Genomic DNA, 27,236 nt, shown 5'->3' on the forward strand with positions numbered 1-27,236 from the left:
ATTCTAATCCTGAAGAGACTTCCTGTATATAAAGGGCAAACTGACGGATGAATTGGAAGAAAAGATTGTTGGATTGGACTCTAGCTCAAATGGGAATTAATTCTGGGAAGTCCTATGGCTTGGGTTATGCAGAGAGTCAAACTAGATGATCATAAGGGTCCCTTTTGGCTTTATAATATATGCACGTGCTTTCTGGTTTAGAGATATTGCAAAGGATCCTTCCAGCCCAATCATTTTTAAAAGCTATCTGGAAAACTCAGTGGGAGTCTAACCTGTTTTCAGTTGCTGTTAGCAGACATGTAAACATATCACAAAAGGGGCTCTCCATACCACATTGCATCAACACGATCTCAGATGTTCCCACAAAGTTCCCACACTCCAAGCCTTGCCATTTGTGATTTCCTGCTTTCAACACAATTAATGGAGCACAAGCAAGTAGAGGTCTCATTTTCAAACACTGCAAACCAGTCTCCCATGGGGAATTTCAGAAGTCAGCCGATAGTCTTTAGCTCTGGTGTTTACCCATGTTGTTAACCAGTTTATGATTGGGATTATCTATCTGTTTACAGTACCTGAACAGTAAAGTATTGTCAGGAATTTGTGCATATATATATACACCTATATATATATATAAGGGGTGCATGTGCACAAACATACATATACACAGAGTTAATTTTCTTGTTGCTAATTCAAGAAGGAAAGGCAATACTAAACTCTCACCCTGTAAAGCTGCATACTTCATTTTGATACCCACCCAACTAAACCCATCCTTAAAACAACAGAGGCTTCATTCCAGTAATGAGTCTTCCAAAGCAAGATTTACCAGGAAGGAGCTCAGTGCATGCTGATTTTGAGTTGTACCTGCAGGTGACATAATGACAACTTCTCAATGTATAGAGAAAATTCCCCACTTCATCTTTGACATATCCCAAGGACCCACAGCCCCACTGCATCAGCCTTGGCAAGGAGGCAGGCTTTAAGAGCTCAGCCAAGAACACAAAAGTGTCTGTTCTCCTTCCAAACCCCACACTGACCTTTTACTAACTCAGCCTTCAAAACTGGATAACTGAAAGTATTAAATAATTTTATGAGCTGTCTTTTTACATTACCAGATATTTGAGAGTTTATGCAGTCTTTGCTTCTACTTGCAGAAACTTTCAGAGTTTCTCTTATTTGCAAACAGATTTATTCCTAATGATTAGAGATGGGCAACATTTGGGATGAAACAGAGAGCTATCTCAATGCATACATACATGAGGAGCTCTTGGATTAGGACACATCTCTTCAAAATTAATTTTAAGAGAGAAAATCCATGAAGAATATGGATTTTCAGATGATAGGCCATGTGTCACATTATGTATGTCATACGTGCACATTGTTTCAGGAGTCAGATCTGCCCATGAAAACTGCCCTGAAATTGTATGTCCTTCTTTCGCTCTGCCCAAGAAAGAAAGAGGTAACTGGAAATCAGCGCTGTACAGCGTGTTCATACCATTCTGGCAGTTTGACTATGTTAATTCCCGAGGGCTTTTTCTTCATGCTGTGAGTTTCAGTGTTAATAAAGGTAGTTTGCATATTTGAAAAATAAAGGAAATTTTTTCCACAATGCTTTTCCACGATTTTTTTTCTATTTTTTTTTTCCTTAAGACCATGACCTTACAAATTTAGGGATGTTACTTTTAGCATTATGTATTAAACCTCTTTATCTCCATGTGCCCATGTCATGGGTCAAATTCAGATTTTTAGAAGGCTTTTCTCTAAAGCTTTTTCCTTTGCACGAGGCTTACTTCACATGAAGTACACAGCACACAAGCACATACTTCCATCTGGGAAATCCACCCCAAACAAAGGTTATATGGAAGAGGTCTCTGAGGCTTAAACAATGAGTTTACATTACTCGCTGAAATGTTGCATTAATGGCATGGTATTTGAGCAAAGTGAAAGCTGTTAGTTCTTCTCCCCTTGATATTCATTTTTCTTGTCTTCTGTTCACTAAGGAACAGAATCCAAGGTCAATAACACGGCTGATGGGGCAAGGGCATCACCAGCCAGGGCCCAGGTCCACAGTAACCAAGAAAGGCAAGTAGCACAGATTCAGCAACGATGGCCAGGTCCAGCCAGGAGTCCAGACCGTAAGACAACAGCAGGGTGATGAAGGAGGTCTGAGGTCAAGCCAGGTCTGCTGATTGCTGGGCAAGCACACAAAGGCGAGGCAAGGTTGAGGTCAAGCTCTGAAAAATTAGTCCAGGGATTGGGGTTCAGATCAACAGGGTCCACAGCCAGGCATGGTCACAGCTGTTGCTGAACTAGAGGCCTGTACTCCTCCAGTGATGTAGCTCAGGCTACGAAGGCCCAGGGCTGAGCCGAGAGCTCCTGGGCTCATGAGCGTGGGTAGGGGCCCCAAGGGACACTGCCCAGGGCCATTACGGGCTGCTGGTGGACTTGAGGTACACATGCAGACAAGTCCACACCTCCTGCCCTCCCAGCCATGCAGGCTCTTCTGTGTGGTCCAGATAATTTGGTTGAGGGATCTGTGGAGATCATTTAGTCAAACCCCTCTGCCCAAAGCAGGGACAACTAAAGCAAGTTGCTCAGGACTTTGTCCAGTTGGATTTTGAAGATCTCCAAGGATGTAAGTTCCACAGCCCCTCTGGGCAACCTGCTCCAGTGTTCAATCACCCTCACAGTAAAAAAAAGCTTTTTCTTTGTTTAAATAGAATTTGTTGTATTTCAATTTGTGCCCATTGCCTCCTGTCCTTTCACCAGATACCACGGAGACAAAACTCAAGGCTGCCTAGAATCTTTAAATTTCATTTAATCTGACAGAAGGCTGGAGAAATAGGCTGACAGGAACCTCATGAAGTTCAACAAAGAGAAATGCGAAGTCCTGCACCGGGTGGGGGGAATAGCTCCATGCAGCAGTACATGCTGGGGGCCACCCAGCTGGAAAGCAGCTTTGCAGAAAAGGACCTGGTGCACACCAAGTTGAACACGAGATAGCTGCGTGCCCTTGCCACAAAGGTAGCTAAGGGGGGCTGTGTTAGGAAGAGCGTTGCCAGCAGGTCGATGGAGGAGATCCTTCCCCTCTGCTCAGCACTGGTGAGGCTACACCTGGAGTGCTGTGTCCAGTTCTGGGCTCCTCAGTAGAAGAGAGATGTGGACACACAGGAGAGAGTCCAACGAAGGGCTACAAAGCTGATGAAGGGGATGGAGCATCTCTCATGAGGAACGGCTGAGAGAGCTGGGACTGTTCAGCCTGGGGACGGGAAGGCTCGGGGCATCTTATCAATGTATGCAGATACCTGAAGGGAGGGTGTAAACAAGATGGAGCCAGGCTCCTCTCCGTAGTGCCCAGTCACAGGGCAACAGGCACGAACGGAAACACAGGAGGCTCTCTCTGAATATCAGGAAACACCTTTTTACTGTGAGGGTGGCTGACCACTGGCACAGGGTGCTCAGAGCGGCTGCGGGGTCTGGACAGTCCTGGGCAACCGGTTCTCCGTGACCCCGGAAGTCTTGGCCTACTGAGGGTGAGGGTGGGGCAGTGGCCAAAGGCATGTTCACAGGATCCCCTGAGCCTTTTCTCCAGTGGGAGTTTCTGTCATTTTTGGCCGCACACCCCTTTCCCTCCATGTCTCCCCACTCGTTTCACCCAGGATGGTTTGGCTCCCCAGCCAGGAAGATGTAAGGCTCAGCGGTGACCGGGCTGACAAAACGGCCGCGGTGAGGAATCGCCTTGGGAGAGTGCGGGAACGCGCCCGGCGCCGTCCCCTCAGAGATCCCTCCCCGCCCCCAAACGCCCGGGCCGGGGCCGGGACGCGAACCCGCGGCACCTGAGCGGGCTCGGACGTGCGCGGCGCCACGCGCCCCTCAGCCAGGCGGGCCCCCGCGCTCCCGGCGCCTGCGCGCCGCGGCGGGGCGGGGAGGGGGGCGGAAGTGTCGCAGGGGCGCGCGCCGGCAGCATGGCGGCCGCCCGCTGCTTGCGGCTGTGCGGGCGCTGGCGGCCGGCGCTGCTGGGGCCCCCGCGGCGCCGCCTCTTGGCGGCCGCCTCCTCTGCGGCCCCACCGGCCCTGCGGAGTTCCGCGCCGCTGGCCCGCGCCGCCTTCAGCACCGGCCCGCGGTGGCACCAGCGGAGCTCCGGCGGCCTGGCGGGGGGCGACGCGCTGGAGGGCGGCGGCGGCGGCGAGGAGGGCGGCGGAGGCGGCGGGGCGGACGCTGGCGGGGCCGGGCCGGTCATGACGGCGTTGACGCCGCTGATGGTCCCGGAGCATTTCCCCAACGTCCCTCTCATCGCCGTGACGCGCAACCCCGTCTTCCCGCGCTTCATCAAGATCATTGAGGTGAGGGGCCGCCGGGCCCGGCCCGGTCCCGGGGCTCGCCCTCCCGCCCCCGCCGGCTCGGCTGGACGGGCAGAGCGGGCCGCCGCCGGGAGGGGCCGGGGCCGTGGGCGGGCGGTGGCTCCGGGGCTCTTTAGCAGCGGGTCGCCGAGCGTGGCTCTGCCTGGCCGAGAGCCCTCAGCGGGGGCCGGCGGCCCTTCGGCCGGAGCGGCGTAACCGCCCTTGGCCGGGCGCGCAGGTGCACGGGCTGTGGTCGGGCCCGGGGTGCCCGTCTCCTCAAAGCCGTGCTCTTTGTCTCTGCGGGTTTCTTTTAATCCTAGACTGCTGGGGTGGGGGTGGGTAGCAAGGTGTGTAACACTCTGCGGCCTTTTGCTTTTGTTTATTTCCGACTATGTAGCCTGACCATGTTGGAATAGTGGTTTCTTTTGGGGTAGTTATGGGCGTCGGGTTTCATAAGTATTGCATCAGTCACTAACGCTGCTCCTAACGGGGAAGGTCAGTGATTTGCCCAGAAACTCCTTTCAGAGTTTGCGGTCTTCTCCGTGTTCATTTTCTGAAGGTTAAACAAATGTGTCCTTGGTTTAGCTTCATGGGCTTGTGTCATAGCACCAAGAACAATATTTGTGAAGGCAGTAAACTGGGAGCTGCAAGAACATGTATTCAGTGCAGAGCAACACTGCTATGGGGGGAGAGGGTGCTGAGAGATGGGGATGGTAATCTCAAAATTACAGAGTGTGATCTTTCCCCTCTGCACCTCTATATGTATTTTTAAAGCCGTAAATTTGATCTTTGACATGTGTCTTCAGCTCACAGGCCAGAAATACTTTTTCCTCCTGAAATGTTTTGGAACAAGTACTCATATTTTTTGCTCCTTGCTAGTATTTTACCAATCTGATTTTGGAATAAATGTAACAAGAACTGAATCGGGAGTTCCCTGTTCCTATCGTTATTTATCATAATGTTATTTCTACCGTAGTGTTTTTCTGCATGTCCAAATCTAACATGCACTTTTTGTGTCTTTCTAGATGTGTTGGGGGAAGGAGAAGATTATATATTATTATGATAGGACAAGGGGTAGTGGCTTCAAACTGAAAGATGGGGTATTGAGATGAGATCTGAGGAAGAAATTCTTGACTGTGAGGGTGGTTAACCCCTGGCGCAGGTTGCCCCGAGAAGCTGTGGCTGCCCCATCCCTGGAGGTTTTCAAGGCCGGGTTGGACGGGGCTTGGAGCAACCTGGGCTGGTGGGAGGTGTCCCTGCCCAGGGCAGGGGGTGGGACTGGGTGATCTTTAAAGTCCCTTCTAACCCAAACCATTCTATTTTCTTTAGGCATGCAATCATATGGCACTTTCCTCTGTTAGTCATTAATTTCAGTGCACAGGGCAACAGCGTCTTACATTAAGATAATTGTTAAATGCTCTGTTTTATCCTGCAAATTAATTGTGCTGCCATTTAATAATTTCCTGACAGTGTGAAGTCCTCTTCAGTGAATATAGAATTTTCTTCTTCCTGTTAAATGTCTGTGACACTGGCAAGCCTAGTTTTGCTAGACATAGTGCAAAATTAAAATAGGTGTGTCCACATTAGAATAGGCCAACCATGGTGGTATTGCTCATGCTGCTCTGTCAAGACCATGCTGTTTATTTTCAAAAGTGTTGAGCAATGCAGCTTATGTCCATCACTTTGAAAGAATGCTCAGTGGTCGGCAGTGTGACTTCATGCAACGGCAGAATTAACGAGGGGGTATTTTCTCAGTCACTGAGCCTACTGTGATAACAATTTCAGTGGTGCTGGGAGACCTGCCAGGGACAGATGTGTGGCATCCAGAGAGCAGAGGGGAGTAAGAAAGTAAAGCAGGAAGAAATACTGGCTGGGACTCAAAGCGGGGACTCAGATAGGCTGGTGGGTGTAGGAGAGCAGTTGAACAGAGAGGCCTTTGGAGAAGAGGACTTAAATTAGGGTGGGCAGGCAGAATTCAGGCAGTTGATGGGGAAGATTGGACTAGCTCCCCAGTAGGAGTGGAGAGCTGCGACATACAGGTATGGAAGGGGAAGGGAACAGTAATAGCAACAGAAACTCTTACAGTGTTGTTCAAGTGACTTGAGAGGTTTCTTGCTCCTAAGACCTGTACAGATTAGGCCTAGTTTCTCCCCCAGCCTTTGAGCTTGTCTTATGTACTCATTGACTTGTTTTAAATACTGACATGTCACAGTTTTCTAATATTCTTCCACTTCCATGTTACTGTCCCCTAACGAGGACAATACTAGAAAAATCTGAGATTAGACTTCATAATTCAGTCATAGGGTTTCACCATGCCTGGCTTTACGTACTGAGGGTGCAAAGCTTACAGAAAATTCACCTCTGACTTCGTACCTGTTGTTGTCCTAGGTAAAAAATAAGAAGCTGGTTGAGCTGCTGAGGAGGAAAGTTCGTCTTGCTCAGCCTTATGCTGGTGTTTTTCTTAAGAAGGATGATAAGTAAGTCGTTTCTTTTGATCTTTTTAAAAGTTTAAAAATAAGCTATTTCCACGACTAGGCTGCATTTACGCTAAAAGCTATTATCTGAAATTCCCTGTCCTGGATAGTACTACAGAAATTGCATATAGGCTTGGACCATCCTCTTACTATGACAGTTTTCACTGCCGCTGCCAGCACTGCTAGAAGCTTGAGTCCTGCTTTAGAAAAGCCTGTTATTACTTGGGAGGGAGATGAACCATCTAGGTAGTTGGGTGATTTGGAAAGGGGCTACATGGCAGTAACAGTGGGGTAAAGTGATGTGTCTTTGCTCCTGAGGCCAGTTTAAAGTTCTGCAACCGGTGATTGTTTCTTTCTTTTTTAATCTTACCTGCTCTCAAGATTCTGAATATCTACTCCATTTTTTTTTTTGCTCAATAGCAATGAATCTGATGTGGTGGAGGATCTCAATGAAATCTACCAGATGGGAACTTTCGTACAGATTCATGAAATGCAGGACCTTGGAGACAAGTTGCGTATGATAGTCATGGGACACCGAAGGTAATTACTTGTACTTCCACTGCACCTCACCAGACTTCTTTATAAACAGATACACCTTTTTATTGTTTTCGCCACGTATATGCATTGTCATATGCAACTCACATATGGCAAGCTTTGGCTTTGTTACCACAATGTATCCTTATAGTGCTCTGGTGCTCCAGTCCCAATATTCTGCGTACTGTTACAGATGCAACAGGTTAGTCCCAGAAAGGAAGAGCTGGTGCATGTCATTCTCACATAAACTGTAACGTGATGCAAGCAAGCATTCATTAAGCTGAAGTTTGGCAGTTTCTTTGACAACTACAGCAAGGCTTAGTAATGGTGAAAGAAATCTTCTTGAAGTAATTCAAACCAGTATTTTTGCTTTAAAAAAAACTAAATGTGGTCGAGAACTGTAATTATGTCTTGTCTACATAATCTTGTCTCAGAACTAAATTATAGAAAACAGGATTATTGTTGGGAATATAGGTTTAGCTATTTGTGCCAAGTCTTTTGAGCTAAGACAATATAAAGTTGTGGTTTTAAAAGCATCAGAAAATTAATTTCTATTAGAAGGGAAAATACAAGGACAGAAATATGGTGGGGGAGACAGATTGAGGGTGGGTTTTGCTTTGAAACATTGCTTGCTTTCCTCCCGCTCACTTTACTTCAGTTGCATTTATTCAGGAGAGCAAAGAATGGGCGGTACTTCTCAAAGCTGATTTTGCATGAGTTTGCAAGCTGACTCCTTTCTGAATGAAGTCTTAGATGTCCTGCTGCATTATGGAAGCACAATTTTGATTAGATTTTGGAAATAGGCAGCTATTGATTTTGGTTTACTTGGAATTTAAATATTTCCCTACGACTTGGTTTTTATTTATTTGATTGAGACACAGAGCACTGGTCAGTCACGTCCTCCGAAACCACACTGGATATCAGATCTGAGGAGCGTGCTGCATTTACGGGGAAAATACAGAAAAGGAAACTCTTATATCAGCAGCCAAAATAATGAAATGTGGTGTCCTGCAAGTGTGGGTCCTCTCATTTCTAAATCCCTCCCTTAGCTCTCACCATACACCTTCTAGCATGCCTTCTGGGTCAGGGCAGGAGCTTCTGTAGTCAATCCAGAGATACTTAGATGCTGACTGGCGAGCTCACTGCCACCAAACTTTTTTCCAGTTGCCCTGCGAGGGGATGTTGTTCTACCCAGGAACTGATTTCCACCACCACCAATCTCATCTCACCCTCCAGAAAATGTTTTTGTACTTAATCTCCTGTGACACTGCTCTGTCGACAAGAGTAGTCAAAATTAATCCAAAGTTGCTAGTGGCAGACAGTTGGAGTAGTTGAGGAGGTCTTTTTTTTTTTTTTTTTTTTTTTTTTTGAGGAGATCACACGGAAAATGAGACCTACGCCCTGCACATAAAGGCAATTATCCCATGAGCTGGGAGTCTGCTGCACCACAAGGTTTCTTGGACTCCATATTCACAGCATAGTAAGACAACTTTGTCAAAGGCTATTGCAGTTCCTTAGTGTTTGTAGTTCTGCAACTGGTTTAAGCTATCACAGTTTATGATAAAGGTGCTTTCATCTGCCCTTGGCCTCATTCAGACACCAATAGGCTACTTCAGTGGTCAGCTAACTTTTCTGTAAGGCAACTTACTTATTGTGTATATACTTGGTAAGTCCTATCAGTATCTACCACTTGATTATTACTGTTTTACTAAATCAAGCCTTATTTTGACAAAATGAACCAAAAGCTAAATCTTGTCAAAACTCGGTACAGTTGGTCACCTTTGTCAAAGTTTGAAATTTTAGTTTACTCAAAATACAACTTAAGACTTTCTCCTTTTCATGCTGAAGAGCTGAAATCACATATAACCGAGGAGAATTGATTGTAGCTGGTTTCTTTTGGCTTTCAGGATTCGTATAAACAAGCAACTAGAGGTTGAGCCTGAGGAGCCTGAGAACAAACAGAAAGTTAGAAGGAAACAGAAGCGCTCCAAGAAAGAGGCTGAAGAGGAGCCTGGAGCAAAGGACCAAGCTGTCGAAGTGGTACTAGATCCTCTAGCAGCTTCCTCACAGGAAGTTCTCATGGTAGAAGTAGAGAATGTGGTTCATGAAGATTTTCAGATCACAGAAGAGGTCAAAGTGAGTGAATTAAGCATGCAAGCCCGGACTTGTCCTGTAGAGTTGCACCTTCATTTCTTGCTTGAAAGGAAGAGGTCTAAAATCAGGATCTAATTTCAGGCCTCAGAAACCAGTCTCTCCTCACAGTCACTGCATGAGAGGATTGTATGAAGATAATGATTTTTCATTACAACTGCTCAAATCCTTAGAACTGATCACTTCAAAAAGTTGCTGAATGAAGAGGTTGACCTGTGCTTAAATCTGTGTGATAACCTCTATCAAACTGGGTCTTTGCTCCAAAGTGGCTCACGTGGTTAACCTGGCCATATATTCTGGCCAAGAACCAGTTAAGCTTTGTGCATGCAGGAAGCCAGCCTGTAGTCCTTCTTGCAGTTCCTTGTCTCCCAGGAGGAATAACTGCCCCAACATCGAGTACCATCACAGCACACCATTGTAGTGGTGGCCAGGGGCTGTATTTCTGTGCTCCCATGCTGGAGACGTTGAGGAATGTCATATATGTACTGAGGCCTTGCCTGTCCTTTTCCAGTCTTTTTACTGATTAAATCTTTGTTGTGTTTATAGGCTCTTACTGCAGAAATTGTCAAAACAATCCGGGACATCATTGCCTTGAACCCCTTGTACAGGTATGCTTTTCCCATGCTGCCCTGCTTTGGGAACAGTGGGTTCTTAAGCTGGAATACGCTGAGATTTTCTATTCTACTTGTCCTTTTTTCTGTAATGAAGGAGAGATGTTTGCTGAATTGACCCCTAGAATTTTGTTTTGGGATGCAACCTTTATCATCCATTGTTGGAAACAGAGGGGAAGTTTTGAAAACCCAAAGTGAAACTTAGATAGGAGGTAGGATGGTAAGTCCTCTGGCAAGATACCTGGGTCTAAGTGAAGCTTACTGCAAATAAGTATCACGGTCTAATCCATGTGGTATGAGCTTAGTATGGCCTTAGCACACAAAATTTTTACCTAACTGTAAAGAGAGCATTTCACATGTTTGATTTTATTTATCAGCGATCATCATTCCTTTTATCAAGTGATTTATGTGTTTGTTAATGAGTTGGCTTAGTCAAAGTTAAAAAAATTAGTTATTTTCCTATGAAACTGAGCTGTGTTTCATTTCTTTACTCTGTCATAACAAGTAAATAACTTAATAAGGATACTCCCTTACGAATGTAAAAGTTTACTGAGTGTTTTTGGGTTTATTACCATTTTTTCAGAGAGTCCGTTCTTCAGATGATGCAGGCTGGACAACGTGTGGTAGATAACCCTATTTATCTGAGTGACATGGGTGCAGCACTAACAGGGGCAGAGTCACAAGAACTTCAAGACATCTTGGAAGAAACCAGTGTAAGATGAAGCTTTTAACTAAACCTATGCTAACTGAATTAAAAGTATGTCTGTTAGATGTCACGGTTTCTTTACCAGCCTCGGTACAGAGGGGACTTCAGTACGATGTTTGACAATAGGTTAGTATCAGTGACTAGGTTCCTGTTGAAGGATATAGTAAGCCATTAATAACTTGCCTTAAGGAAAGGCTGGGTGCTCTGCGTCTTTAGCAGCAAATAATTCTTTCACGCATTGGTTGCAGGCTGTGGAATTGCAACATGGTTTATCTTTTTACGTCTGCAGGTGATGGAGAGTTCTCCTAGACACCCTGTTGGAGCTTTTGGCAACTCCCTGTGAGAAAGGAGAACAAAGAGTACAGTGTCTGAAAACTCTTTTTGTGTCTCTCTTTTCCAGATTCCCAAACGGCTTTACAAAGCCCTTTCCCTTCTAAAGAAGGAATATGAGCTGAGCAAACTTCAGCAGCGTCTTGGAAGGGAGGTAAGTTTTTCAAGTAACACATACCTTGTATGTATTTATATCATGTCCACCACTATGATGCTTAGCGTGGCCAGTGAAGAATTTTAAAGCAAGACAATGGTACATACTCTAAAGGGAGATTATTTCAGAGTTAAGATTTTATATTCCTCTTCCATTTGAAATTCGATTTTTCATGCACATTGAAAAAGTAACAAGATGAGAAGCTATGGCATCTGCTCTTAAAATGTGTCCAAGTTGTAATCTTATGCAAGCAGGTAAATCCTGGGCGACTGCAGTTCACCAAGCATTTGTGTAAAAAAATATATGTCATAATACTGTATATAGCACATAATAGTGTGAATAGCACAATGTTATTTTAAAAGACTGTCTGCTAACCACTGTGAACTCATTTTTGTAAGTTTTAATGAGAATACAGTAACTGCATTAAAATGGTAACTAAGGATTTGAAGTACAAAGATCTGTGTATACTGAGTCAAAAGTTCCTGCGTTTATTAACTCCCCATAATCGTGGCTTTTAAAATTCATGTGAAGTGCAAAATGCGTTTGAACCAGGGTAGGAATTGTTGGAGACTTCTTAAACAAATTGGACACATGCAGTCTGTGGGACCAGATGGGATGCATCCAAGGATGCTGAGAGGGTTTATCAATGTCATTATTTTGTTGTCTCAATCATCTTTAAAACACTGTGGTGATTGGTGAGGTTCCTGGTAAGTGGAAAAAGGTAAATGCCATGGCCATCTTCAAGAAGGAGAATCAGCGAGACTACAGACGTGTCAGCCTACCCTCAATCCCTGGGAAGATTATGGGGAAAATCCTCCTGGAAGCCCTGTACAGGCAAATGAAGGAGGACCTAATTTGGAAGGGCCAGAAGCAATTGTGCCTCATCAACCTGATTGCCTTCTCTGATAAGAAGGCCTAGAGCACAAAGGGAGAACAATACCTTGACCTTTCCAAGGCCTTTGTTGTGGGCAGCTGTGGTATTTGTAGGACCAAATCGGGGTGTTACAGACTGAAAGGATGTCATACAAGGTGGATGAAAAAATTGGCTTGACTTGGCAGAAAGGTTTGTGATCAACACTATAAAGTCTAACTGCAACTAGTTACTAGTCGTGTCTCTCAGGGAGTCAGTAAGAACCTCCTCAAGTTCAGCAGAGAGAAATTCATAGTCCCACAGCTGTGTTGGAATAACCCTATACAACACAACAGGCTGAGTGCCAAACAGACAGAAAATAGCTTTGCAGAAAATGACTCTGAGGCCCTGATATACGGGAAGCTGACCATGAATTAGCAGTCTGTCCTTGTGGCAAGGAAGGCCGATTGCATACTGGGCTCTGTTTGCAGTTGTGTAGACAGCAGGTCGAGAGAGGTGGTTATTCCCCTCTATTTGGCAGTAGGGGGATCACATCTGGCTTACTCTGCCCAGCTTTTTGTCTCCCCAGCAGAAACAAAACAGTGAAGTACTGAATCATGGCCAGTGGAGGCCACTGAGATGTGGAGGGAGCTGGAGTATGTGAGAGAGTCACTTTTTATATTAGAACATGCTGCAAATGATTTTCAAGTAGTATTTTCAGTTGCTGAGCTGGTCATAACTGAGAAGTATTTGCAAGCATTTGATGTTTGATGGGGTGTACCAGGAACAGAATAGTCACTGTTTTTGTTGCTGTGTCTAGGTTGAGGAGAAGATCAAGCAAACACATCGCAAATATCTTCTCCAAGAGCAACTGAAGATCATTAAGAAAGAGCTAGGTCTGGAAAAAGAGGACAAGGATGCTATAGAAGAGAAATTCCGTGAGCGACTAAAGGAGCTGGTAGTGCCAAAACATGTCATGGATGTGATAGACGAAGAGTTGAACAAATTGGGATTGCTGGATAATCACTCCTCAGAATTCAAGTGAGTGCATAGCTGTGTCCTCTGCTGTCAGAGTTAGTTGGGAGAATGAGAGAAATCAATTAAATTCTGTGAAGCTCTTACATTAAGAGCTTCTTTTCTCTTTTTGTCATAGTAGTTTTCCCTGAATGTAGCGCATGATCACACCCTACCTGTAGGGTTGTTCTCCAGATCTGTGTTTTACTGTGATTTCCCTCTTTTGATCATTTTAGGTCTTCTCTTGCAGTGTAATGCTGTGGATAAGAACTGTGCAGTTCCTTTCCCCTCATGAAATATGCAGTGACTCCTTCAGCCCTTAGTTTGGGTCTTCTCTCTTGTACTTAAGTGTTTTCATTAGATGTGAGAGAAGAGAAGCTAGTTGCTAACACATGACATTGGCTAAGCTACCTGAGGTGGTCCCTGAAGTGTTGGGGAATTGCAATTGGAATTGCAAAGGAGTGAATAGCTTTTACCACATAATTTGTGACACCGGTTGTCAGAAACTGAGCTTGCTTTGAACATTTCTTGTCTGTTGAGGTGGTGTGTGCTAAACAATACAGCCGTCGGTGTACTCATCAGCACTTTAATGTCCTGGATCTTTGCTTCTAAAACAAAGTATTGTTTGTGGAGTAAAAGACTCTGTTTGAGGACAGAAATGTCATTTGGATGAGAAACATCTTGATAATCATATACTAGGAGGAGGAGGGAGGAAACTAGGCTTCACAGCCAGCGTAGTACCTTTCCCTCAGAGTAGTAACAGTAGTAGCAAGTTTGCAAAGGAGGGACTTTGGAGAAAAAAGCAGAAGCTCTGTGGGTGTAATGATTGCCATAGAGTGGATCCTGGGATGAGATGGCCAAGCATGGGAAGGCTGTGCTTCTCTGGGTTCATGACTGCACACAATTTACTATTTACTGCATCTTGCAGGCCTTATCTCCCAGTCTTAAGTCTTTCCCTGACGTGTTGTACATCCAGCTGTTTTTACTTGCTTCAGAGCCAGGAATTTTTCTTCTTTACGTTGTCTTGGTCCACTGGGGAAACAGAGAAAACTGGATTTCTCTCTTTAAGTTTCGACCTGACCCAAACAGTTGGCAGTAGCACAGAGCATACAAACAATCTTGCTTATCTTCAGACAGGAACCAGCCACAGCCGAAAAAAATCATACAGGGAATTTGTTTGCAGAAATCTAGGTCTTTGCATGGTGTGTTGGAAGTTCTTTGTCTCAGGAAAGCAAAAACTATGAAAAAAAAGCTTTGATTTTTTGGGGGGGGGGGCGGGCAGGGACACAAGGGAATGAAGATCATAATGAAAGGCTAGCAATGACTGCCCAGATAATGCTCTTCTTTTCATTGTCTCCCTTCCATAAGTAGTTTATATCCCACTTTTTCCGGATGATGTTATTTTGGAAGGCAGTGGAGGATGGGGTGAGCTGGTTGTTGTCAATTCACTCTCATTTGTGTGTTTCTGTCAGTGTTACACGGAACTACTTGGACTGGCTGACATCCATCCCGTGGGGTAAGTGTAGTGAGGAGAACCTGGAGCTGACCAGAGCCCGAGCAGTTCTGGAAGAGGATCATTATGGAATGGATGACGTCAAGAAGCGAATTCTGGTAAGGCGGGAATAGGCAGCGTGTCCCATTCCACACTCCGCTTAGCGTCAGGCATTTTGGTTGTGTTTCATATTGCAGCTCTCCATTGAATTTGTGAAGCAAATAGAAAGCTGAATCAAAGAACAGAATGTTCAGCTAACGTATTTAATTACTTGTGGCAATGAATGTCATATTTTGATTTCGAAAAGCAATATACTGTTTTGCTACTTAATGCTGAGCAAGTGACTAGGTGTCCAAGGGAAGCAGTCTCTGGAGTTTAATCGATTTGTTCAGAGAATATTAAAATGGTTCCACTTGACTGGCAAAGTTACTGCCTTTCCAAAACACGCTGAACCTCTACTCATACCTCCAAAATGAAGAGGGGAGAAGTTAGCTCTAAGTTGCATGCTTGCCTCGCAAGCTTTACCTATCCCCAGAGCTGTGTTGGATGCTGAAGGGTTTATATAGTCCGTGCAATACAGCCCTCGTATAAACAGGGTATTTTTCAGTGTTGCCTTTTTCCACAATTTCTGTCACTTTTGCCTGAAGATGTCCCCCCACCTGTGCTTGCTGTGGTTAGGGAAGCTGTTTTAGATAAGGGTAGATACCTGCAACGGGTTGCAACAACTTCAGCAACTTGCTGTGGGAACTGCCTGCCTTTCCAGGGGACAAGAACAGGCTCCTCCTTGTAGCCAGCCAACGCATTCAAGCAGTGAAAGACGGTCCCAGTGCTGGCAGGATTCGTGTCGTCCTGGGCAAGCACATGAAAGTGCCCGGTGGAGGGGAGGCAGGTGCAGTTATTGACTTTGGCATTACCAAATCGTGGTGAGAGCTTAGCAGACTTGGTGAAGCAGTTGAGTGTAGCTAGGCTTCAACTTGGCCATTTCATTTGAAAGTAAGGCAGTTTCTGTTACTGTTCCCGCACACTGTATAGAGCAGAGCTTTGTGTTACCTTGGGGACGGCACTGATGGTTCTTAGGCCGCCTCAGTAATTGTTCTGCACAGAAACTATATAGGCATCTCTTAAGCTAACAGTATGATGTTGTTATATATAATGAACAGTACATTCTTAGACATCCTGAGATTTTGCTTTTATTAAATTGCTTTGTTTCAGTCTCTTCTAGAAAAAGATAAAGGTTGTGAAGTATCTCCTCACTGACAGCCAAAGGGTGCTTGTTTCCCTAGTAGTGACTAAATCTCACTATCTGATTTATTATTTTGAATGATTTATGGTAAACCTGTTGCACATTTGCAAGCAGATAACCCCTTTTGAGTACCAGTCTCTTATGTTGCTCGTCAGCATTATTAATGCTGACTAGGCCCATCCTTTATACAGAAATAGCTTGAGTTGCATCATAGAGGTCTGTGTCTTTGATTATTGATGTGATTAATTGCACACAGGAGATTCCCCAGTTGTAGCAATGTAAACGAGGTTGATGATTTTAAGGTACTGAGAAATAGCTATGCAAATTTAAGCCTTAATTAGTTTGGTGCTGTTGTCCTTGTATAGTATTGCTGTGGAGTTCAGTGCTGTAGGTGGAAGAGTTCAGGGCTCATCTTTGCTAAATAACTGACTTGTTACAGGGGAAACCTCATCTCTGCCCACTTGCACAGTGACTTCTCCACTGTAAGCATATGAGCAGTTGAAACTTCAGTTCTGAACTGTGATCTTCTGATTTCTCAGCTGCTGAGTGTTATTTGAGGGTTGCCTAGCATAGGAGTGTGAAAAGATGCAAGTTTAACTTGGCAAAGTAGTACTGGTACAGTAGGAGATGCTCACATGTAGCTTGAGACACGCAGGTGAGAACTAAGGAAGCTGGGAGAAGGACTAGAAGTCTGTCTTCCCGCTCCAAGACAGTGGAGGGAGATGAGTACAGAGCGTAAAACCCGTGGCCAACCAAGTGTGTAAATAACCAGAGGGAAAAGAAGTGCACCAGTATTCTTACTTAGCTTCTCCCCTTGCCCTCCCCAACTCCTTTGAGGACCGATGTTGTGTATGATGCTTATTTTGTAATCGTTGCTTGACATGATAACAAATAAGTTTTTGTGTTGCTGCAGCTGCCCTCTGTTTACGACTGGTCCTTCATCTATCCTGCAGGAGTTCATAGCAGTCAGTCAGCTGCGAGGATCCACCCAGGGGAAGATCCTGTGTTTTTATGGCCCCCCTGGGGTTGGCAAAACCAGCATTGCCCGCTCCATTGCCAGAGCCCTAAACAGAGAGTACTTCCGCTTCAGTGTTGGAGGGATGACTGATGTAGCAGAAATAAAAGGACACAGGTCAGTGTAACTTGAGCAGTTTCTCTATCCAGCAATTTTTACTAATGTTGTCAAAATAGGAACCTAACTGAAGTTGGACAATGTGTGTAATTTTCATCTCTGTTCTGCCAACCCTTGCTGACAGAAGTTGGGATATAGGAAGAGGTGAAAAAGGCAAGAGTTTGGAACATAATCGTATCTGTATCTCTAAGTTCAGTTGCTCCCTGCTTCTTGTATATGCTTATGGGGACCTTTGAAGAGCTGTGTGAGCTACCCAAAAGCATTGGACTGATGCCAAGTGCTAATTCACGTGTGTCTATAAATGCCAGCACTAGACACGTGTGTCTGTAAATGCCAGCACTAGATGACAATGGCAGTTTGAACAGGGTGTTGTGATTTGGCCTCAGCCAGTAACAACCACGCGGCTGCTCACTCAACCCCTGCGGCCGTGGGGGAAAATCGGAAGAAAAGGCAAAACTTATGGGTTGAGATAAAGGCAGTTTAGTAGAACAGCAAAGGAAAGAGAAAAACAATGACAATAACACTTATAAAGGAATGTACAAACGCAATTACGGTACCGCCGCGGGCAGCCCCAGCCTGCTCAAGCTGACTCCTGCCCTGGCCAGCTCCTTGCTATAGCCCGGGCACAGCTTACCTGGTATGGAATACCTGTGTCCCCTGCTGCATCCTTGGGGAAATTAATCCCATCCCTGCCGGAACAAGGACAAGGGTCATTCACATGTTCAGGTGTGATTGAGACTTGGTTTCTAAATAATTAGGAGGGAGATGCTACATGAAGAAAACTTGGGAACAAGAGTATTCATGGGGAGAACAAGAGGACACAAATACAAAAGTCAGTAAATCCAACCCTGCCACAGGTTTGTTTTACTTCCACATACACCTGAAAACAAAACTAGCAGTGTTTTCAAACTAGTAAGAGCAGCTGTTCTGCAGTGTGAATTAAACCTGCAAGGTTCTGCCCTATATGATACAGAAGCAGAGAGAAATATTTTATATACTTTTCAGGATGTTCTCTGCTCTGTGCCTCTTGGCATTTGCTCTGTTGTTACCCTCTTGCTCTGCTTCTGCATGTTCCAGGATAGCAGTTCCCTCTAGCAGAAAGATTGTGTTTTGCTGTCAGCAGTTTGTTCCTTCAGTGTATCTTTTGATTTACACTTATCTTCCGTTTTTGCCCCTACCAAGTGTGGGAATGAAACATTCCCTTTTCTAACATTTCTTTACCCAGAAATGGAGAAGTTGCTCTTCAGACATCTCTGTTCTTAGCCTTACCTCTTCGCTTCCCTCTAATTTAAAAGTGGTTAAAACTAAAGATGGAAAACTGGGAGTATTCTGCCAAAATTCATGTCTGAACCGACTAGATGGGTCTTGGTGCTAAGTGTGGTGATGGAGAATGCTTTTGATAAGTGTAGAAGAAATATAGACTTGTTTCCCAGCAGGATATACCTGTTCCATCAGCTGCGTGCTATGTTGTGTGATGTGTGCTGTACTTTACAATGAGTCTCTAAATACAGTCTCTGGTAAAACAGGAGGACATATGTTGGAGCAATGCCAGGAAAAATCATCCAGTGTCTGAAGAAGACCAAGACAGAGAACCCACTTATACTGATCGATGAGGTGATGTATCTGGTCTTTCTTCTAGATTTTATTCTTAAAAACATGCCAATTCTTGACCCCAATAGGAAGGGTGAAGCAGTAACTCTCCTAAAAATCCCAGTTTTTTTTTTTTTATTTAAATGAGGCTGGGCTCTCAGGTTCTTTGGGTGACAGCGATACCTTAGACCCTTTGTTTTCTCTTCCTATAGCAGACTTGAACTTCAATATTTCAGTTGTGTCCTTCTCATTAAGTTGCAGCTATTTGGATCGCAAGGATCCTAATGGAGCTGGCTGGATATTCAGAAACTTCAGTAGCTCTCATGTTCCCTACCTAGATGTGGGTACATCATTGTGCACAGAATTACTGTTGTCCATGTGACTATTAGGAAGAGTCACTCTCAGCAGGTCTAAAGCAAGACTATAAGGAATAAGATGCTTACAGTCAATTTGTGATCTGATTTGAGAATAAATGAGACAGAGCTGCCAGCCTACTGCTTTGTGGAAAAGCAAATAAGGACAGGATATAATAGCAGGTGTTCAGAACAGCCTAAAGGTCTGTCTGTCCTCCTTATGTGTGCCATGCCTGGTAAATACCCACAGCAGATGTCTTTGGAATGGAGTGGGGGACCAAGAAACTGGGTAGTGGTTTGCTGTGTAATGTAACTGATGAGTATCTTGATTTGAAAGGTAATGAAACCTGTAGGTCATGGCACTTACGTGGTGTTGGTGAGGAGCCTTGCGTTGGCCACAGTAGCAAATTGTATTATGTCCATCTAGTTAACGCTACTCTTTAGGGAGAACAAGCAGTGGAGAGTGGCCCTGTTGTGACCTCTTCTTCTGAGGACGTGAAGAGTGCTGAAAGAGACAACAATCTTGGATGTGGTCCTGGGCAGGCAGCTCTACATGGCCCTGCTTGAGCAGCGGGGTTGGACAAGATCACCTCAAGAATTCCCTACCAGGCTCAGTCAGTCTATGATTCTGTGAAAGCAGCAAAGGTCACTAGTTGGGCTGTGATGAGTGGATGTGTGTAGGCACTGTGCACCTTGGTCAGAGTAAGGAGGGCGTCTTTCCTTACGTATTAAGGGAATTATATAAGCTAGCACCCTGTAGTTCTCCCACTGTGGAATAAGTATTCTGGTCTGTGACTATAGCTTATCTTAGCTTAACGTGAGGTAGCCCACTAATCCATGATAACTCACTTGCTTTTGATTGTATGCACACTCCCTGAGACTTCACAGTGCTTCTCTAGGGCACTGTTAAAGTCCTCTGTCTTGTCAGGTGTGTCCTGTGCTCACGTGGTAGGATAGTGGGGACTTGGATGAATGCACAGAAAACTGATAGACTGGTATGAGCAAACACATGAAGATTTTCAGATGGCGCCTTTAAAGAACCTTTGCGTGAGAATTTATTGTGTTGAGAAACTTCTTAGTGCATTTAAAGTTTTTCTCCCATAGGTAGATAAAATAGGAAGAGGATATCAAGGGGATCCATCCTCAGCCCTTCTAGAGTTGTTGGACCCAGAACAGAACTCCAACTTCTTGGATCATTACCTTGATGTTCCTGTGGATTTATCAAAGGTATTTCTCTCTTCTGCAGAGGTGGTAGAGCTGGAATGTATGTGGGTCATTGCAGAGATTTCCTCTCCGTGACATTTTAGTCAGTTGGAAAGTCCGACAGGTGGGAGTAAGACACAAGTAGTATAAGGCTGTCTCTGCAGGAGTTGGCTCTAACCAAAGCGTCTGTACATACTTTAGAGAACACGATCACCAGCGTATGTGCTATAACCCCAATTCCCTATAGAGCTGGGGACACAAAGATGCATGGTCTCTGCTAGAAAAGGCAGAAGTTTTTCTTCTACATAGTGATTGGCAGAGTTGCTATCAAGTGGGGTGGCCTCATACTGCTGTCAGGCTTTTTAAATTGGTTGTTTCTGCACACTGTTGCACTTTTTGTGCAGCTTATTTTAATTGCAGAATCGATGGATTAGAAATGCATATACATAATTTGGTCACTTTTGTGCTAACTTCGTAGAAGGTAGAAATAACTGAAAGTGAGATCTAGATCCTCCCGGGCAAATAGTTTCCTGGTCTGTATCAGACCATTCCAACTTCCCAGTTTGTGCTGTGTGTATTTCTAAACATCTGTTTTGGGGGTAGGGAACATCCTGCTACATAGTTCCAAATTCCAAAACTTTTCCTGTAATAAAAACCCGATTCCACAGAGACGCTGATCTTGCTCCAGCTCTTCAGAGAGAGAAACAGAGAACTGAGGAACTGTTGCTTGGGGTAGAGCAGCAGGTTAATGAAAATGATTAATAGGATCATGTGATATTTCTAGGTACTTTTTATTTGTACTGCCAATGTGACAGAAACCATTCCAGAGCCACTGCGGGATAGAATGGAAGTGATCAACGTATCAGGATATGTAGCAGAAGAGAAACTTGCAATTGCAGAGGTAAGAGAAACCACTACTGCACTGTGAATTACATCTGATAAAATGTTTTTGGCAGATTCAGGCTTAAATATTTACATCCAACTGTCTCAAAAAAAACTGGGCATGTGGCGTTTTAGACAGAGTCCCTCTGATATGAACACCCACTTAAAATAACTCGGGTGTTCCATGGGCTGTGGACTCCAGAAAATGGCATTAAGCTAATAGCAGAATGAAGTTGAGTGAATTGGAACCACCAAGCTTTTGTCACAAATACTAACAGAAGGGTGTGGGGGATGATTTATTTCAGAGGTACTTGGTCCCTCAAGCACGAGTTCTGTGTGGCTTGGATGAAAACAAAGCCAAAATCACATCGGATGTCCTGACTGTTCTCATCAAGCAGTACTGCAGAGAGAGTGGGGTGAGGAACCTACAGAAACAAGTAGAAAAGGTGAGAGAAAGTTGCATGTAACCATGACCGCTGCGTTTCAGCCTTCTCAGCTTTGTCTACAGAAGCAAATTACTGTCTCACTCAGGTATTGAGGAAATCTGCCTATAAAATTGTGAGTGGAGAAGCAGAGACGGTCCAAGTAACACCTGAAAACCTGCAGGACTTTGTAGGAAAGCCCATCTTCACTGTGGATCGCATGTATGAAACTACTCCTCCAGGAGTGGTGATGGGTCTGGCCTGGACAGCTATGGGTGAGACAAAATGACTTTTAGGTTAACATCTACATTTCTGTATAATTTTCAAAAATTGAATGTGATAGTCAAACTGAATTTTCCCTACTGAATCCAGTGAAGTTCTTTCTTCTACTGGCACCAGTAAAATTAACTTCTGTGGCCTTTTAGATCCTGACTTCTTCCCTGAAGAAGGGACCTTTTCCTATTCCCTTACCTGGGCTCATTTTAGCTTCAGGCCAGCAATTTTTCTCTTTATGCTCCGTGTCCCATATGAACTGCATACATTAGGAACAGCAATGACTAAAGGCGTAAGTCTTTTCAGATAGGACAAGACCTTGTCTGCTTCCTTAAAAGCAGGAGGTGCCATTCTGATTTATGGCACAGCTGAGGCACGCTGTATCTCTTCACTGATGTTGCAACACTGACTTGGCTTTCGATGTCGAGGGCGATACAGGTATTCTAGCACTCTGCTGGGGTGGGTGCAGTTGGTTAGTTGCCGTTCTTTGGATTACTCACTCGTAACTTGGGGGCTCATGTACACCACAGTATGGAAATAGAGCACGCAGCAAGACCTCTGTATACTCTAATTGACCTTGGGTAGTTAAGAAGTAGTTAAGAGAGAAAGGATAAGTGAGGGTAAATAGATGTCTGACACTGGAAGGCTGAACTGGCTAGAAGTGTGTTATGGTATGAGCTCATCTTACTTTTTGGCTACAAAGAACCCGAAACCGTTATAAGAACTGATTATATCCACTAAATAGGGGTTGCAGTGTGAAGTCCAAAGAAGCAATGGATGGAGACCGTCAGTGCAGAGCTGTTGAGGTTTCTAGCCTTCCTGAAGGAATTCGGAGAGCAGGTTTCAACTGCTTTTTACCCAAGAGCTAATTTCTCATTAGAGAGCCCCAGTTCCAAATTCCTGACATTGCTTCTGCATCACCAAAACCTGGTTTGATTTTCCTTTAACTTTTCTCAGGATGTTGTTTTTCTTTTCTTTCTTAGGAGGTTCTACTTTGTTTGTTGAAACATCCCTGAGGCGACCCAAAGACAAAGAGAACAAGGATGGGTCCCTTGAAGTAACAGGACAACTGGGAGATGTAATGAAAGAAAGTGCCAAAATAGCTTACACGTTTGCAAGAGCCTTTCTGATGGAGAAGGACCCCAACAATGACTTTCTCATGTCTTCCCATATCCACTTGCACGTGCCAGAGGTAAACGGATGCAGAATTCACAGAGCATGCGTAGCAGCTAGGCTGGTTTGCTCCCCTAGACATGAAGTTGGAAAGCACTTCATTTTTCCGTATGTTGTGCAGAATGCCCTCTGCTAGTAGTAGTAAAACCTAGAAAAGATTTTCCTCAGGATTCTGTGAAAACGTTCTTAGGAGCTATGTTTCCATTCCTTTCCGCAGCAAGCATGTGGCGAGAACACAGGGGCTTGGATAATGCTGTAAGGAATCCTAGGCTTCCGTTGTAGCCGTTGGCCCTGTAGTGCCGGTGGAGAAACCACAGCATAGAGATAAGTGATTTGGATAAAAGCTTGTATGCAGCCACGAGGAAATCAAAGTTTAGGTCTCTGTGTTATCAGACCTTCATAAAGGCTTTGGGTAATTTACTACACTTGGTCTCTGTGCTGTGGTCCCTTGTCCATACAATGGCAGTGAATGCATTTTGACAGTGTTTGGAACTGAAAATAGATCCATGCTGTGTGCAGCGAGGTTCACACACTGTGTAACAGGCTTTGGGCAAGTGCTTTACTGAAGACAAAGTTTGTGCTATCGCTGTGCTCGAGCTTTGCTTCTGAACTATCGCATGCTTTAACCTAGTCCACAGTCTCCTTGTTGCAGCTTGTTCTGGGTCTGTCGAGGTACTTGGTTGTCTGTGTTCGTTTCCTGGAGGATCAGAAAACAGCAGATGCTGTCTGCCCTACTCCCTCTCAAGCACTCATTTATGCAGCTCTTAACTCAAAAATCTTTTTGATCTCGGATAAATCCAGACTGCCACTAGTTTAGGCCTGGATTTTGTTGGGCTTTCTAAACTGAACAATCTTTTCTGCCTTGAATGATTTTCAGTATTGTCCTCCACTATTTTGTGACTCTTGATGCTCTCTGCCCCTGTGATACCAACCTCTGTGACTCGTTTCCATGGTTGGCTTAGGTCAACAAAAAGCTTCAAAGCATTCATGCTCTGTTTTTTGCTCATGTTGCATATTCAAAGTCCTGAGCCTGATGAGTATTGTGGTGGCATCAGGCCAGAAATCAACTTGTAGACTCGTGGATTATTCCTCATAAATAAGATGAGGACTGACATCGTTATTAATAGATCGGCCAGTTCAAATAGCAGGATTCCATCAGTGACGCTTTTAAAAAAACCTTTGTGAGACCCCTGAAACTGGGGCCACGTTACAACAGCAATGACAAAGGTATTGTCTGGCTCTGCTACTCTTTGAATGAGATACAGGCAGGGGGCTTGTGCTTTTTGTTTTTTTTTTTTAAACAGGGAGCAACACCGAAGGACGGACCAAGTGCAGGGTGTACTATAGTAACAGCTTTGCTATCGCTGGCCATGAATTGCCCAGTGAGGCAGAATGTGGCCATGACTGGAGAGGTGTCATTAACTGGAAAAATTCTTCCTGTTGGTGGAATCAAGGAGAAGACTATTGCGGTAAGAGCTCTTATCTTGTCTCTGTGCGTCATCTGTGGGAGGGAGCTCTGGATTCGGTTCAGCGGTGACTGGGACAGCCAGAGAGACTGCCCCTGTAGCGGGAGAGGCAGCGAGGGAAGCCTGCTGGGGGATCCTGGAGATCCTGCCTGCGTCTCGGGCTGTGAGGAAGGAGAGGGGACCCCAGGCTCTGTGCCAGGGCGTCTGTGGTGATCTGGTTACTAGGCTGGTAGAATTAAGAGTGAAGGGATCATCTGTCTTCTCTATCACAGACTAGCATGGTGCAATAATCTGTGCTGGGTTGAACTGCCTGTTTAAGGAGGGCAGCCAGCGTAGACTTGACCATATCCATAAGGCATCATCCTTAACATTAAGGCTCTGTTCCCTAGTTCCAACTTGAATTTGTCTGACTTAAAATTTCATACAGATATCTCTATGTTTTTCTGTTTTGAGGGAAGGAACTTACTTTTAGTGTGTCGTACTTTCCCCTGTGAAGTTTCTTTGTACATCACAATCAAGTTACTTAAAAGTTACTTAATCCTCTTAATCCTCCTTTCTTTTTTTTTTTTTTTTTTCCTGTAAGCTTATAGACTGAGTTCTCTGAAGCACTCTTGCAGGCACTGGATTTCTAGTGGTACTTGCTTTTTTTTTTGTTTCAGCCCTTTGCCATTTTCAGAAATCTTTTCCAAGCACTGAATCTCTCCCCATACTTTTCATCTGTACAGCTCCTGCCTACATCAGCCTTGCATCACACACATTTTTTTGTCTTCAAGAACGGTATTCGCTGTTTTGGTAGCCTGTTGAGCTGGGGCTTCACATCAGTGTTCTGTCCCCAAATCTGTTTGGGCTACAGCCTTGTGCAGTGTGATTCCTTTTCCTCACGTGGCTTTAAAATGGGTAATTTAGCTTTTTTTTGTAGTAGTAGTAGTCATTACAGGACTCGCATATGATAGGGATGTCTGTGGCACTGATGACTGGCTGCATTTGCAGGAGCGTGAGTGGCCACACAGGGACCCATAGGTCACCCACAAAGTGGGTACAAACCTGCTGCTTGAGGAGCAGATGTCCCTACCAAAACGTTCCATAGAACGGTGCTATGGATCGTGCATCTTGATGTGGCCTTCCTTTGATTAAAGGGTTTATCCTCACCCAAGTTGGAACAGACTTTTAAAATGCTGTATAGTATGAATTGGTCTAAACAACCCCCCGATGTGCTGACATAGATAGTCCTACTCAAATGTCCTGCTTCGGCTGTCCCTGCAGCTGAAAAGGTGGGACTGGAGAGTGTTCTGGGGGCTTGGGGAGATCTAGAACATGATCCCTCCTTAGTGACATCTCCTGTAAGTAATGCCCTTGCTGCTCTCTGAAGAACAGAGTAAAGCCAGATCACGCTTCTAAATAACTGTTCTTGTTCCTGCTTTCTAAAATGGGAGTGTGTTTTAGTGGATTGATGGATTTCTAGGACTCCACAGACTGCATAACTTTCTTTTCCCCATAGGCGAAGAGAGCAGGTGTAACCTGCATCATTCTGCCATCAGAGAATAAAAAGGATTATTATGACCTTGCTGGATTCATTACAGAAGGACTAGAAGTGCATTTTGTTGAGCACTACAAAGAGGTATTTGATATAGCATTTTCAAACCTGGATTCCGCTGGAGGATGACGTTCATCAGCCTGATGGCTGGAAGGTGGTCTGTCCCTTCATGATCAGCCCCCAACCAGAAATGGGGTGAACAGGGGCAATCCTGAAGTGGGACATAGAGCTATTGCTGCTGCGCAGCTGCTGAAATGAATTATGGCTTTGGTAGAATAAAGTATTTCTCACTCTTTAATATTGAATTATGATCCACGTTAAGTATTTCCAATAAAATTGTGAAATTTTACCTAAGGAGTATGTGTGTTGTCAGCCACCAGCAGTGGAGCCAGTCTAGTCTTTTATAATGAAAGATTGTTATTTCACCATAATTTTAAGTACCTGCCTATGGAAACATTAACTCTACCAACAGAGCTAGGGCTATGATTCACGTGTATCATGTTCCCGATGTACTGGGAGTTGAGTAGCTCTCAGAAACCTCTCCCTGTCTCAGTGTACGAGCCTGTGCTAAGCAGGAGGGGAAGCTGTGACTTTTTTCTAGGACAGTTCAGCAGAGCGAGCATGTTCAGCTGCAGAGGGGCACAGTCCTCCAGCTGAAATCACAGATCAGTACCATCAGGAGCAAACCCGGACAGAAGAGCAACCTGCTCAGTAGCAGCAATTAGCACTGCACTGCACCACAAGACTGTCTTTGCCACTGCAGCTTTATGTTCACTGAGTGAAAAAAGGAACTAAGTGTCTTAGCGTGATGGTTTTATGTCGATAAACACAGGCTTGGGCCAGAGAGCTTGAGTACTTATCTTATGGCAAATGCTAGAAAAACAATTAAAATAGGGCAAGTTACATGAAGTTACATGTAGTCTAGTTGAAATGTATTGCTTTGTGCAGGAAGAACAGCACTGGTCCTGTCTCACAGCACGGTAGCCCTTAGTGGAGAAAAAATCATCCTGCTGAAATTCAGAGCTCTTACTGTTAACTCTCTCTCATGATTTGATAACACACTGCAGAAAGTAGGGTAGGAGTGGAGGGTACAAGGGGAAAGGCACGAGCAAGAAAAGCTGCACAACGCTGGAAGTGCCATGGGGAAGGAGTGCAAAGTTATTACTATTTTCAACAGCAATTTTTGTCCACTGACTTCTCTCCTACAGCCATCTAGGCCTGGAGCCAGACCCAGAGGTGAAAGGTATTGCAGCCTTCACAGGCTTAGCTATTGCAGAGGCTTCCGTGTCCTGAGAAATACGAACTCTGCAAG

At 44.7% G+C, this 27,236-nt stretch overlaps 1 protein-coding gene across 1 annotated transcript; it reads left to right on the forward strand.

The window, feature by feature from the left end:
• Positions 1–4,099: 4,099 nt before the first annotated feature.
• On the forward strand, positions 4,100–26,273 carry LONP1 (lon peptidase 1, mitochondrial). Its single transcript, XM_082495283.1, has 18 exons — positions 4,100–4,340; positions 6,726–6,814; positions 7,232–7,351; positions 9,253–9,481; positions 10,043–10,104; positions 10,691–10,820; positions 11,214–11,297; positions 12,968–13,188; positions 14,634–14,772; positions 16,850–17,028; positions 18,555–18,642; positions 20,076–20,198; positions 20,959–21,075; positions 21,362–21,502; positions 21,588–21,753; positions 22,735–22,943; positions 24,229–24,393; positions 25,889–26,273. The coding sequence occupies exons 1-18, from the start codon at positions 4,236–4,238 to the stop codon at positions 26,051–26,053; spliced, it is 2,532 nt and encodes an 843-aa protein (XP_082351409.1). The 5' UTR covers positions 4,100–4,235; the 3' UTR covers positions 26,054–26,273.
• The last annotated feature ends 963 nt before the right edge of the window (positions 26,274–27,236 follow it).

The sequence above is a fragment of the Vanellus vanellus genome, assembly GCF_965231255.1.
Source record: "Vanellus vanellus genome assembly, chromosome: 25".
In the NCBI taxonomy this organism is placed as follows: Eukaryota; Metazoa; Chordata; class Aves; order Charadriiformes; family Charadriidae; genus Vanellus; species Vanellus vanellus.

Coding starts and splice junctions, on each gene's coding strand:
- LONP1 (XM_082495283.1), top strand. CDS start 4,236: ATGACGGCGTTGACGCCGCTGATGGTCCCGGAGCATTTCCCCAACGTC. Junction 11,298..12,967: donor AGCAGCGTCTTGGAAGGGAG/GTAAGTTTTTCA, acceptor TGCTGTGTCTAG/GTTGAGGAGAAGATCAAGCA. Junction 22,944..24,228: donor TCCACTTGCACGTGCCAGAG/GTAAACGGATGC, acceptor TTTTTTAAACAG/GGAGCAACACCGAAGGACGG.